Source organism: Lissotriton helveticus, chromosome 2_2 (assembly GCF_964261635.1).
Source record: "Lissotriton helveticus chromosome 2_2, aLisHel1.1, whole genome shotgun sequence".
Taxonomy (NCBI): Eukaryota; Metazoa; Chordata; class Amphibia; order Caudata; family Salamandridae; genus Lissotriton; species Lissotriton helveticus.
The window spans coordinates 25,595,615-25,609,199 of record NC_136060.1 but is presented as its reverse complement, the minus strand read 5'-3'; the positions used below and the strand labels follow the sequence as shown (position 1 = coordinate 25,609,199).

The following is a 13,585-nucleotide window of genomic DNA, read 5'->3' as shown; positions in this document are numbered from 1 at the left end:
ACAAATAGTTTCTTCACACCTGTGTTATATTACATGAACAAAATATCTGTGGTAAAGTGCTCTGGATCCATGCAGACGGCAGGAGATCATTCAAGCATTTATGGCTACCAATGAACATCCTACGATGTAGAAAAGTATTCTTCATGACGAAGTGACATAGTAAAGCGTTTTGTTGACTCCTGGGATGGAACTAAACTCTGTCAGGGGCTTGATTCAATATGCCTTGTGTACAGAATAAGCCATTTTTAACTGAACTGGTAACTCTCTTTAGAACAATGGAATTTTATCAATTGTTTAAAACTGATTGACATCTGTCTTAACTAACAGACATCTTTTGGCAAAGATGTGAGAGAACTTCTTGACCACTACCGATATGAATGTGGCAATCCAAAGGGCTCCATGCTCATGCCATCTTCAATCAGCCACTACATGAAGCCCCTCAGTCTAATTTGAAGACTCAAGATATCACCATGCATCAATACGCTGATGACAACCAGCTTTTTCTGGAAACGTTCCCTACTTATGACTTAGCCAGTCTAGGAAACTGTCTTACACTTCCTCTCCTAAAAACTTGGATGAAAGAAAATGTTTTTCCTCTCAACCCTTTGAAGACCAAATTCACCTCTACAACTCCTAAATCCTTAGTATTCACACTGGACACGACTCACTCTCTGTTATCACACACAAACAAAAAGTCCAAAGCAACAAGCTTCCATCTACAAAATCTAAAGAAAGCATGCCGCCTCATCTGACATAACCTGTCATCTGATGATTGGACTTTGGGAATGCTGTACTGGCTTGAAATCTGTGGGTGAACTCAAATATAATTTTTGAAAAGGGAACAACATTCTGAATTTAACCAATGTTAATTTATGTAGTTCACTAATGGCTTTCCAAAAGAGACTAATTGTTGAAATCAAGGAACAGTTAAAGTAAGGCTGGAAAAACAAAAATAGATGAGAATGTTTTCCTCTGTACCTTTTTGCACTTGTGCACAATGACCTACATTTCCAAGTAAAAAAAAAAAAAGAATTCAGTAGATAACAAATATTCTATTCCATGGTCCCACACTTGTCTCTATAAAAGTGGTACCCGAGTGGGACCATCGCAATAGATCTTAAATGCTAAAAAACAAACCATAGCAACACCATGATTTCTATTTGAATGTCATTGCTCTTTGGAATGGGAATAGCTACAGTATTTGGGCGGAGTATTGGCTGGTACCCAAGGTCTCATGCCAACCCCAGGAATATTCAAAAGCTAGACGTTACATGGAATCCAGAGTGGTGAGGCAAGCTTGGACCCCACCACTTTTTCTTACCAGGAATGCCCTACAAATGTCAATGTTTGGATAAAAATCACAGAACTTCTTTACATTTCTGTGAAGGAACGTTGAGAAATTTGCAAAGCTTGACAAAAGTTCTACCACTCAGCGTTCCCACATTTCTCATGATCAAAACAGCACAAGACTTGCATGGGTGGGCGAAGGTACCAATAATAAAAAAATCCAAGAGAAATCATAAAAGCAGTGCTTAAGTATGTCAGAGAAAAAACATGTCCATTCCAGTAAGAAGTCCAGACATCCAGAGATGTGTCCATGAATGCAAACAATAGATATACTAAAATGATAAAACCTGGACAATTTGATCTTTCTACCCATTTAAGAAATTAAAATTGTATTTCTAAAACTGTGCAGTAGTTATCCTCTGTCTTTCCCTCTCCGCCAACCTTCCCGGACAGTGTACAAATATGGTTATTTGGCTAGACAAGGGCAAAACCATCAAGGGCCATATCATGATAGACTTCTCTGAAGCATTGCAGAGCTGAGCGTCTGTTTTATGTGCATGCAGGGCATAAAGTAAATTAATTTAACTCACTATTTCTCAGAGTTAGAGCTTTATTTTCAGATAGCGAACTCAGAAAGAGCTACACTTGCCCATGGTTTCCAAGCAGCACTATCTAAAAATAAAGCTTTAACTCGAAGTAAAATAGGTTAAATTAATCAACTTTAAGCCCTGCAGGTCTCCACTAATGGATAACACCATACAGCAATGAGCAAACCAAACAGTACATTCTTAAACTAAGGTAAAAGCTAACTTGTCCATACTTGTGTTCCTCTCACTCCCTCAAAGCCATGCAGTAGACCACTGCAGCTTTAGTCACTAATGTCAGTGAACAGCTTACCTGACTTCCATTCTTGGAGGCTCAGCACTTTAGGTAGCATTACACCGACCTTTTACAGCCACCAAGGCACAGGCGCAGCTGCCAAAGAACTGAAACCTAACATTTATCACCATTGTACAAGTCGTTCCAAACTCTGAAGCACCACACAACGAGGATAGAGCATTACATATGTTGGCTCAAATTAATTATTTTTATTGTACTCTCATAAAATACATGTGATTCGCCGAGTTATTCAGATCTTTGTGTTCCTTAGATTCATTCTCTTTTATGAATAAAGTATATATGCAACACAAATTGTATATGACACAACCACTTGTGCTTATGCACTATATGATGCCCAGGTTCTGTGGAACACAGGGTTACCCCATTTATGATTAAGGCTCTGAACGTTCAGCAGAGGTTTTGTTGAATCACAAAAAATCTGCTCCAAAAGAAGACTTTGCAAGGATATCACTTCTGCTACAGATATCATTTAACCCAGGCTGCAAAGAATCCAAGGTGAAACTGGCTACATTTCTTCCTTGGAGATGAAAGGGGGGATATAGTAAGACAAATTGAGGCTGCATCCCCACAGCACGCAACTAACACTAGCATTCGCAGGGAAATCAAGGTAAGATCTGGGCTGTTCCCGTTGAACCACATGCACAGCAGTAACCTCTATCCAGTGAAGACTGGTTAATGGACAACAAGCTCCTCTTTGAGAGTCGACACATCGAGACTACTAATAAATGGCATTCCCCCTTCAATAGAATTATCACTGTACACCATGAGGTTTGGAAATTGAACACAAAGTGCCTGGCTCTATTAAGAGAGAGGAAAGCAGTAAATAGATGAGTTAGGTGTCGTTGGTATATATGAGATAATGGAGATACCTTCATTGTTGAATAGGGTGTCGCCGAGAGACGATCCCTGAGGGACTAGGCAGATCAGTTTCTTTGTCTCTGATATTAAAGGTGGCATTCTAACTCTTAGGGTTCTTACCGTGAGGAAGGAACAGATCAAGTGGAGTGCGGGAGTTTGGATACCTATGAGGTGGAATCTTCCGATCAGAGTGTTGGGGGAGATGATGTTGAAGGCCATGGACAGGTCAAGTAGGATGAGGGCTGCTGTTTCTACAAAGTCCAGGATGGCCCTGATGTTGTCGGTGGCTGCAATGAGTGCTGTGGTTCTTTCTGAAACCGGATTGAGTGTTGTCCAGTAGGTGGTGCAGCTTGAGGTGGGTTGAGAGTTGCTCGTTGATCGCCTTTTCCTTCACTTTGGCTGGGTAAGGGGGAAGCAGGGATACTGAATCGAAGTTGCACAGTCGGTTCAGGCTGGCTGATGGTTTTCATTGATGCTTGCACTGTCTGACAGAAGCTTCACTACTTCTTGGCACAAGTTTCACACATTCATGACTTGCGTTACTACTGGCTGATAGGTCACTGCCAAAAGCCAGGGATACTACTAACTACTGCAGCGTTCTGACACAGCTTGCCTACCACAACTACTGCATTGCACTGAACCGTTCGTTGCCTGATAGTAGTTCTGAGAGTTACCGTGCAACTGCCTGGCACACACAAAAGCACTTATTCCCCTGGTATGACTCGATTCTGAATGCCACCACCAGTCTCTCTGGTAATCACTGTCTAAAAGTGATCAACTGCTGGTTTTTCTGCTGCCCAATGCCAATCTTGCTACGGTCTCACACCACTGCTTTTGTTTACAATTATCTTTGTCGACTACCATGATTTTCATTCTGGTATGGTTAATAAAGTAATGGGAAGTTAAGTGATGTCTATTATTTACAGTGGTAATTAACCTCATGTTTGTGGTTAAAAAAATACAATAAACATACTAAAGCAATAGACTATAAGGCCAAACGTACTGCTTTTGTAAATGCTTGTTTATTTGAGGGGCCTAAGGTAACCTAAATGAGTAGTCTGATGAGGAAGATAGACCAATTCAGTATGTTCATTCAAATATAAATACATACAAATATTTATGTTTGCAGGGACAAAACATAATGATTCCCTGTTCTTCAGTCTGATTGGACTATTTACAAAATAACAATTCCTATATCAATTAAAAAGTAACACATACTCAATATTCCCTGCCGCCAGGGTCTTTGGCCATAGAAGTCCAGCATACCATATGGAGTCTCAAGAGGGTCAGGATTAGGGTACACTGCAGAGGCCTGTAAATATAGTAGAGAAAGTGTCAATACACAAGGTATTTGTGATTTTACTGTTTCCGTAGCGGTACCTTCAGATTTCTTGGCTATTACCAACGATTTGCAAAAATGTAATTATTATCCTATATTATATCATTATATATATATATATATATATATATATATATATATATATAATATATTAAGAATAGGTCCTCTCTATGGCTGTGCAAGTAGTCTCTACAAAAACACAACTGAGCCAGTTAAAATATATATATATATATTTATATATATTATTTTAAAATTATTTTTATTTTATTTATTTATGAGTTTTATAGAGCGCAAACTTGACCTGTTAGGGTATCAGAGCGCTTTACAGGAAAATATAGCCATAAAAAGAACAGGTTGAACATCAACCAGTTACGGATCGAGTAGTAGGGGACAAGGTGCAGGATACATGAGGGTGATAAGGGCATATATTTACAGGTTACATATCCAAATACTCATGACAAGAGAGATATATATATATATACACACACACATATATATACACACACACACACACACACACACACATACATACATTAGGGAATAAAGCTGGTCAAACAGATTGAGACTGTCAGAGTACGAAACAACTCCACATCTGAAATAGACACTTACGTCATGGTTGCAGAGTTGACTGGCAAGCAGCTTACGTTCTTGGGCGTAGTATGCAGCCTGCTGGTAGTAGAAACCTGGATTCTGAGTCTGAATAGCCGTCAAACCCAACTTTATAGCTTCGTCAAATAAGTCTCCAAATGCTTGGAACCTTAGAAAAGGGAGATGTTACACAATGGTTTGGGGTTCTCTCCCTTATTAATGTTGGCATACATTGTAAAGATGATACAGATTAAGTAAAAGTGAAAATTGTTGCTTTGACATACACATTTTAGAGGAATTGCCCTTAATATTTTTCTCATACAATGAAAACAGAGGCAATGATTCCATGAAGAATACATTATACACAAAGTTAAATTGACAGCTACAGTCGAAGATCGTCACAGACGCCCATAAACGGCAGAATCAGTTCTCTAGTGTACAGTCTAACAAAGAAGGCAGTAGGAAAACCAAAAGAAATATTTGAGAGAAAAAAAAAACACCATAGAAGAGAAAAAAGGAATCATTTTGCTAGAACTAAAGGGGTTTAATACTATTGTGCAAAGGCCATTATGTATACTTTTTACCATAACACAGTGTAACTGACAAGTGAAACGCTTTTTATTTTCTAAAAGAATGCATATTAAAATCATTTAGCAAGAAAAAAACGGTTAATATTTATACAAGCTTATAATTTCATTTGACCTCAAAGTGTGCAAGGTTCAAGTTGAACACTTTTGCTTATAACTTATACGTAGAGCAAAGCAGCAAGATAAAACATACGTCATCAATGAGGTCATTTAACATGTCAAGGATGATGTAATACGTGAGGTCATAAAAAGTGCATAACGGGGCGAAGTTAAGTTTTGTTTATCTAACTGTATCAGGCGAATTTCAGTGGCTTTTAGTTTACTAAACGCGATGACATTACTCCTGATAGGGGGCCGCTATCGACCCTAAAAATCATATCTGGCGACGTGCCGTGCCGCCCTGGAGGTGTCCGCGGCACTCATCGGCAGAAAAGACATCACCGCTGCAGATCGGAGTAAGAAATAGAGCGGGACCCCGGTTGCTCAAAATGGCGCCGGATACCGCTGGGAAGAACTGATCTGTGGCGGAGCACGGCAGGCAACCAGCGAGACAGTGGAGAGGTGCAGTCCTGTCAAGCGTCACGCAACAGGTGTGACGCTCACGCATTTCAGTGCGGTGATCCGCATCACCGCACTGAAATGCAATGTCACGCATTTTGCCACCTGCTGGCAGGCGAGCCACCAGCGGCGCCTGTCACTGTGCCCATGGCTCTCTCTGCTGCTCCGAGAGAGGTGCGCCTGCTTCGGTCGTGTCCCACAGTTAACTAGACTGCTGCAGCTCTCAGCTCCGAGAGCGCTACAAATGTATCGAAAAGAGTGCGTCACGTCCGGAAACGGAAGTTACTTAAAGCGGCGGGGGAATCTGAGAGTGCAGGCTGCCTGCAGCCTCTCTCATGCCACAGGAGGCCGCCCGCCGCGGCCGCAGGGGGTCCGGCCACAGCATGAATCGATTTTGGCACGGGCGGCCCGGCCACCTGAGCCCCGCAAACCAGGCTGCAGCAGCAAAGTCCGTAGAGGTTGTGATCTGGATTCTTGGCCAGCGGCAACTTCAAAAAGCCAGGGTGAGATCGGCTGCCCCGGCGGGTGAGTAAGGTCTCCTGCAGTGCCCACAGGGCGAGAGAGAGCGAGAGAGGTCTGCACTGCAGCGCTGGATGGGTTATGCATCTCTCTATAGAAGTCGTTAGGCATCGCAAAGTTCCTAAGCAGTGCCTCGTTTGGGTAATGAGTGAATGTTATGCTCCCGCTTCCCTTGCTTTGTAATTGAAATTCAAAAGCCTATATTATCAAACTATGTAATTTATTTAACGTCTTTCAGTACAGAAATGTTATGCCCTGCCCACTGCACTGTTTATCAGGACCCCCGCATCGCCCCTTGCCCCTTACTCCGTGGTGTATGTTCCCATGAAATAAAATGTATGTATTCCGTGCAAAGAAATGGACGTATAACATGGGTTTTGCTCCGAGTCATGGCCTGCACTGATATTTTTTAACTGTTGATAATAAATAAATACATTGGCCGCCATTCATAATCTAAAGTCTCCGTCACACGAAGGAAAGGTGGATCGAACTGCTGAGCGACGACCGCCTAGCGGAGAGTGCTATTGTGCGGTCCCGGAATTTTGTGGCGGATTTGGAGCAGTTGCAGCCGCAGAAGAACACGGAGCTTTCCCCACCTCCCTTTCTGCCCCTTCCTCCCGGTGAAGTGCAGGGCGGCCAGAGCGGCCCCAGCGGGAGAGGAGAAGCAGAGCGGGGCTCCGAAGCACTGAAGGGACAGACAATGTGTGACAATGGGTTCTGGGGGGAGGTCTCCCCCAATTAGGACAGGGAGCTGTGACGCGGGCAGGCTGACTACAGTGTGTATGCAGCCGCCATTTTGGGATCATTGAAGTGCGGCACAACTGCGGGCTATGCAGCTCCCAGAGCAGACGCCATCTGAACTGGAGGCGAGATTGGTGGAGGTGCGGCCTCTGTGGGAGCGGTCTGCAAAGGAAAGGCACTGACATTAGTAAGCCAGGAGGAAGCCCCCAGGACGTTCTTTTAGGGGCTAGAGGGGCTAGCTGGATGGGCTACTGGTGCGGCACTTGGGAGCGGCGGAGAGAGGTGAGCTGAGGCTGTAGGGCATTGTGGTGACTGCCTGGATTTGACGCCTGAGTTGCCCTTAGGCAGTGGAGAACTATACGCGGATTCCATCACTGGCCGCCTAGTGGCAACAACTTACCTCTGCTGGCACGAGTGTGCACAAATTCAGTGTGGCACCGAGAGCAAGGAACAGTGGCTGAACCCCGCAGGGTCAGGGCAGTGCACAGGGATTGGGGCCCTGGAGAACAAAGTGCGACCAGATGGCACAGTGGGTGCAGCTACGACTACTAGCCGGGGCCTTTGGACGCAAGGTGGGGCTGCCTGCGACCATTGCTCCGAGACCCAGCCTATTGAGGTGCGACTTTGGGGGAGCGTCTGCCTGGGGAGTCAGGGGACTAGCTGAGCGCCTCACTGTGTGGTATCACGACCAGAGAAGAGAAGCCAGGGGAGTGCCTTATGAGCCTTGGAGGCTGGGTGGCAGCTAGCTTCTACTGAGGGGAAAAGTAAGGACGCCTCGTAACGAGGAACATCGTGAAAAATCTCCGGCGAAAGCGGAGGACTGGAGGAGAAACGGTAGACAGATGGTGGAATTGCTGGAGCTGTGGAGACGACGGTCATGGGAAAGCCACGGGGCAAGCAGGGCGGGCGCACCCCCGGAACAAGAGGAGGAGGCGGTGGATCACTAGAGGATGGAGGCGTTGGAGTTGCACCCTGAGGGGATGATGCAGCAGCAAGTGGAGGCGATACTTAAGGCCATCACGGACACTAGGGATGCATGCCTCCAGCAGAATATAGCACAGGTGTCTGTGGGGCTGGGCCTTCTCCGGGCATGCCACCCAAAACTGGCAGACCAGGTAAAACAAACCAAAGCCACTTTGGGAGTCCTAGATCCGCACACAAGGCTCTTGAGATACAGATGGGAGAAGTGCATTGGCGTTTGCAAACTTTGGAGAAGAGAGCGGAGGATGCGGAGGGGCGGAACAGAAGGAATAATGTGCGGGTGGTAGGGCCGCCTGAAGGAGCCAGTATGGTGGACTATTTGGAGGCCTGGTTGAGGACAGTTTTAGCCAGGTACGGGGCATACATCATCTGTTGGCACAAGATAAGAAGCGCCACTACAAACACGCTAAACCATTTGCTGTGGCGCAATATAGAACACAGGGATTTCTCTTTTGCGAGAAACCACCTTCGTCTAGCGTTGGAAGCCACTAAACTCTGATCTTTGGGATGCACAACTTAGTCACCCCAACTTCAAAAAATTAGTCTGGAAAAATGTAAAATCACTCTCCTTACTGGAGAATAAGGCGATTTTCTCAAAAAGATCTCATGCATGGATGATCCTCAACTCCTACAAATCACTAACTCCACAAACCTACTTTAATCAGGGCTATCCCAAAGCCATAAAAATGAACTTCTTAAGGCACAGACTGGGGATTCTTCCATGCACTGAGCACCTACTACCATAGATGAGGACAAATGTACAAAATACTTGCAGGCTGTGTCACTCCAATATTGGCGACATCCTTCAAGTAATATGCCTATGTGAAGAGCTGCACCAAGCACGGCAACAGTTCCTTAAAGAACCATTCAAGCTGAAAGGCCACCGCACCAGAAGGCAAGCGGTGCTGGCCTGCTTAAACCCGTCAAATACCAAACTAAACTGCAGATTTGTAAAATTTCTGATGGTGGTCGAACGGAAAATGCCAGAAATACCAGAGAATGCCAGAAATACTGAAAAATGCTCTACAAAACCCGCCGACCAGCAGATGGGCAAAAGGACTTAGCGGAACCATATCAAGGATGTCCATCAGCAGCAGAGGGACAAATTGTGCAACAAGCAGAGTCCATGTGGAAAACACGGCAAACGGTTAAGCTGAGCGAGAGCAAGCGAAAACTGAGATATGCACTTCCCAGCTTCCATTGAATTAATGTTTGTCTCTAATCAGCACCACTGAACTATCATTTTAAAGTGTAATGAATTTTTCACTTTTTGACTTTTTATTGGTTTTAAACATGTATGTTTTATGAATTTTGGAATATTTTATTGCAATGGTTTTAGTTAACTATGCAAAATAAAGATAAACTGGTTGAGGACAGAGATTGCCCCAGAGGGATTGTCCCCTTTCTTTACCCTGGAGAGGGCGCATAGGGTACCGGCACGCCCGTTGACCCCTGGGAGGCCACCCAGGCCTGTGGTGGCACGCTTGCTTGACTACAAAGACAGAGAACTTCTTCTGAATAGGTCACCCCCCTTCTATTGTATTTGTGATTGTGTGGGGGGGGGGGGGGGCAACTGAACGGTCTGGACGTAACGTTATGCAGCGTCTACGCCCCTATTGCCGACCAGGTGGGCTTTTTTGACCGTCTGTCGGGAAAACTGGCACCATATCTGACTGGCTGATATAACATTGCCCTGGCTGGAGGATGAGCAAGCAGATTTATTGGGGCAGGACATCACGCTGGGGGAAATACGAGGTGCCATTAAACACATGGCGTACAACAAAACACTGGGCACAGATGGCCTACCCATTGAGTTTTACTCAACTTATATTGATTTACTCGCTCCAAAATTGTTGGCGGTTTATAAAGAGGCGCGGGCAGAGGGGAGGCTCCCAACTTCCATGAGAGAGGCTATCGTTATCCCGCTTCTGAAACCGGGAAGGGACCCATTAGACAGGTCGGCGTATCGCCCGTTATCTATGCTGACATCTGACTATAAGATTTTAAGCAGGATTTTGGCGACCCGGCTCCTACCTCACATGGTACAACTGGTTCATCGGGACCAGGCGGGTTTTATCCTGACCCGGAACACGGTCATTAATATACGACGCCTCCCCTGCATATTAGATGTAGATCACAGAGATACCCCCAATGCTGCGGTTCTAACGGTGGACATAGAGAAGGCATTGGATAGCCTAGAGTGGCCTTATCTGTACCGAGTTATGCGTGTATTCGGCCTTGGGGAGGCATTTGTGGAATGGTCGGGGTGACTGTACAGGGCTGCGACGGCAAGGGTGCGGACGGGGATGGTGATATCCTCCCCCTGCTCAATAGGTCAGGGAATACGACAGGGATGTCCACTGTCACCACTGCTGTTTGCGTTAGCCATTGAGCCACTGGCTGTGCATGCTAGGATGGGGGGGGGGGGGGGCACTACCAGGACCTGGCCATGAGGGGCTACGAGCATTATATATACCTATACGCCGATGATCTACTTATCTTCCTGGCCAATACAGGAGATGCGCTGGAAGGGGCGACAAGCCTGTCGCGGGGGTTCGGAAGGATTTCGGGGCTGGGGGTTAACTGGGGGAAGACCTGTCTCTTCCCAGTGATTCCATTAGCGGCAGGCCCTACTCAGGTAGTGGGAATTCGGTGGGAACCGAATTGCTTGCCCTATCTTGGGACCAATATATATCATGCACCTGCTGATTTGCTGGAAGGGAATGTGGGAAGGACCTTACGTGGACTGCGAGGAAGCCTGGCTTTTTGGAGTGTTCCACTTTTGGTGGCTGGCAGGGTGTCACTCCTGAAGATGGTGGCGCTCTCCCGCCGGTTATATTATTTTAGGACATTGCCACTGTGGATACCGGGGGCAATCTTCAGGCAGCTTAGAACTACGGTTAGCGGCTTCCTATGGGGACACGGCAGAAGGCGGGTGGCTTTGCCTACAATGATGAGACCGCAAGTGGATGGGGGCATAGCGGTGCCAGACGTCGAACTTCATTACTTGGCGGCTCAGCTGCACTGGCTTATTCAGGCAGTGGCTCAAGAGTTTCGGGGTTTAGAGGGACGGTGGCTTCTGCTTCACCTGATCTCATTTACAATATTACAGCAACGCCTGCACCTTGGGTCACTGACCGCTGAGGAGCGGACGCTAAGACAGTGCTGGAACCGGAGCCAGCGCAGAGCTGGCATTAGCCGCCCGTATGCGCCGGAGATTCCCTTGGGCATGTGTACTGCCCACCCCCATGGGTGGGGGGATTGGTCGGCACTGGCAGATTGGGAGACGATGGGTGTCCAGGTAATAGGTGATTTGTACAAAGACGGGGTATTGCTACCTTTTCAAGTGCTGCAGGACAGGTATGGTCTGCCGCGAAGGGATTATTTGCTGCATGCAGCCCTGGACTCGGCAATACAACGCCATTGGAAGGAGGGGCATTCAGAACCACAGACCTCTATGGCATGCAAATATGTAGTGATGGCGGCGGGGACGTTTAAGGCGGTTACTTGTCTCTACAGGCGACTGGTCACAGAAGGCCAGCAGCCACTGCAAGAATTACAGAGAAAATGGGAGGTGGATCTTGGGAAGGAAATACCGGAAACAACTTGGGCACAATTGGTTTGGAGGGCCTGGAAGGGAACTAGGAACGCTAGATTTCAATTAATACAATTCTTTATATTGTATAGGGCTTATTTGACTCTGGACAAGATCAATCGGTATTTTCAGATAGATACTGCCCAGTGCCCACGATGTAGCTTAGAAGGGGCGGAGTTGCATCACATGCTGTGGAGTTGCGGACAGTTAGGAACGTACTGGAAGGAGGTAGTTGAACTGCTTTGTGGGGTTACAGAGCGCCACATAGACACTGACATGGGTACCTGTATGTTGCATTGGTTTCCGCATACTCCCAAAATGAAATACCTCGAGCAAGTTTTTGGACCTAGGTCTACTGCTAGCTAAGAGAGATCACGGCCCAATGGAAGTCACGGCGAGGCCCTAGCATAGGGAAGTGGAAATCGGAAGCTACTTAAATGGGCTAGGAGTGAGAGTACAGTTAGATTACAACAGGCTACATGTTCTAATAATGAGAAGGCGATGGACGCGGCAAAGGCGTGGGGAGCGCTAGTAATAGCATTACAGACACCAGAGACTGACTTGGAGGAGGACCCTGCTGGGGAGGCTCCAATGGGTTCCCCGTGTTTGCTCATAGAGCAGGGATGGAGCTATAGGCTTAGCCATGTGGTGAATGACTGGGGTATTTTGAGATGCACCGGGAACAGGGGGTATTGTCCCCCAAACATCCCGAAACAAGACATGAAGGAACTGATAATACTACTGTAATAGGCGATTAGGGACCTGGACACACCGGCTGCAGAGGGAGGGGGCAGGGAGTTTGGTTGCGATGGCTTATTGTTATTGATATGACTTGCACTGTCAAACGTAGGCATTAAGTGGTTGACAACTTGCTCCTAATATCATATGCACGAGCACCGAGATGCCTGCAGTGCAGTGACCAATATTATATTAAAACGGTAAAAAAAAAATGGTCCATCGAGGAAGAATTTGGGGATTTTAGGAATGTCTATATGATGTAAGGTACAGATGTTAACCACTGATTTATGTTTGCCATGCATTGTTTTGTAAAATAATAAAAAACAGATTTAAAAAAAGTGAAGTTTTGCTCACAAAACACAACCTATAAACTACTGAAATTCACCAGTTATGGTTAGGCTTGACCAAAAGAGGGCGTGTTAAGCAATGCCTCTCCCCAAATGATTCCTGCTGGTAGGTGGCAGGTATGCTTCACTAGTGTGTTTTTGGGGGGTTAGGCAGGAGAGTCTTTTTGTGGATCCCGTCAGATTCAAGAACTTCATTTCATAGAAATGTGTACAAAATGTGTCATTATACCTGAAGTTTGAGATATGAGGGCATTCTATGTAAGAAAATGTAGTAGGATCCACTCAAGTTACACAACCCCCCACTCCCCTGGGAGTACAATTTGTAGAAATGCCTGGGTTTAGTAGGTTCCCTGAGTGACAGCCAACCTTGGTCTCAAATGCTGCAGCTATCCACATCGCCAAAAAGGGCCAATTTTCAAGACGAAAACTTGATTTTTCTACATTGCGTTTGTGGGTCTTTCCTGTCACAGGCACTAAGCCCAGCCACACAAATGGGGTGCTGTTTTTATCAGGACTACAGAATAGTAGAAAATCTGTTATTATCAAT

The 13,585-nt window shown here is 45.9% G+C and overlaps 1 protein-coding gene across 2 annotated transcripts in view; it reads right to left on the bottom strand.

Moving 5' to 3' along the window:
- The window catches only part of TRAPPC11 (trafficking protein particle complex subunit 11), a 607,699-nt gene that overhangs the window by 474,585 nt on the left and 119,529 nt on the right, over positions 1-13,585 (bottom strand). For both annotated transcript variants that reach the window (XM_078678000.1, XM_078678001.1), the window contains exons 10-11: positions 4,994-5,141; positions 4,264-4,357 (exon numbers count right to left, since the gene is read on the bottom strand). In XM_078678000.1, the coding sequence (XP_078534126.1) occupies positions 4,264-4,357; positions 4,994-5,141 (242 nt within the window). The remainder of the gene's footprint in view (positions 1-4,263; positions 4,358-4,993; positions 5,142-13,585) is intronic.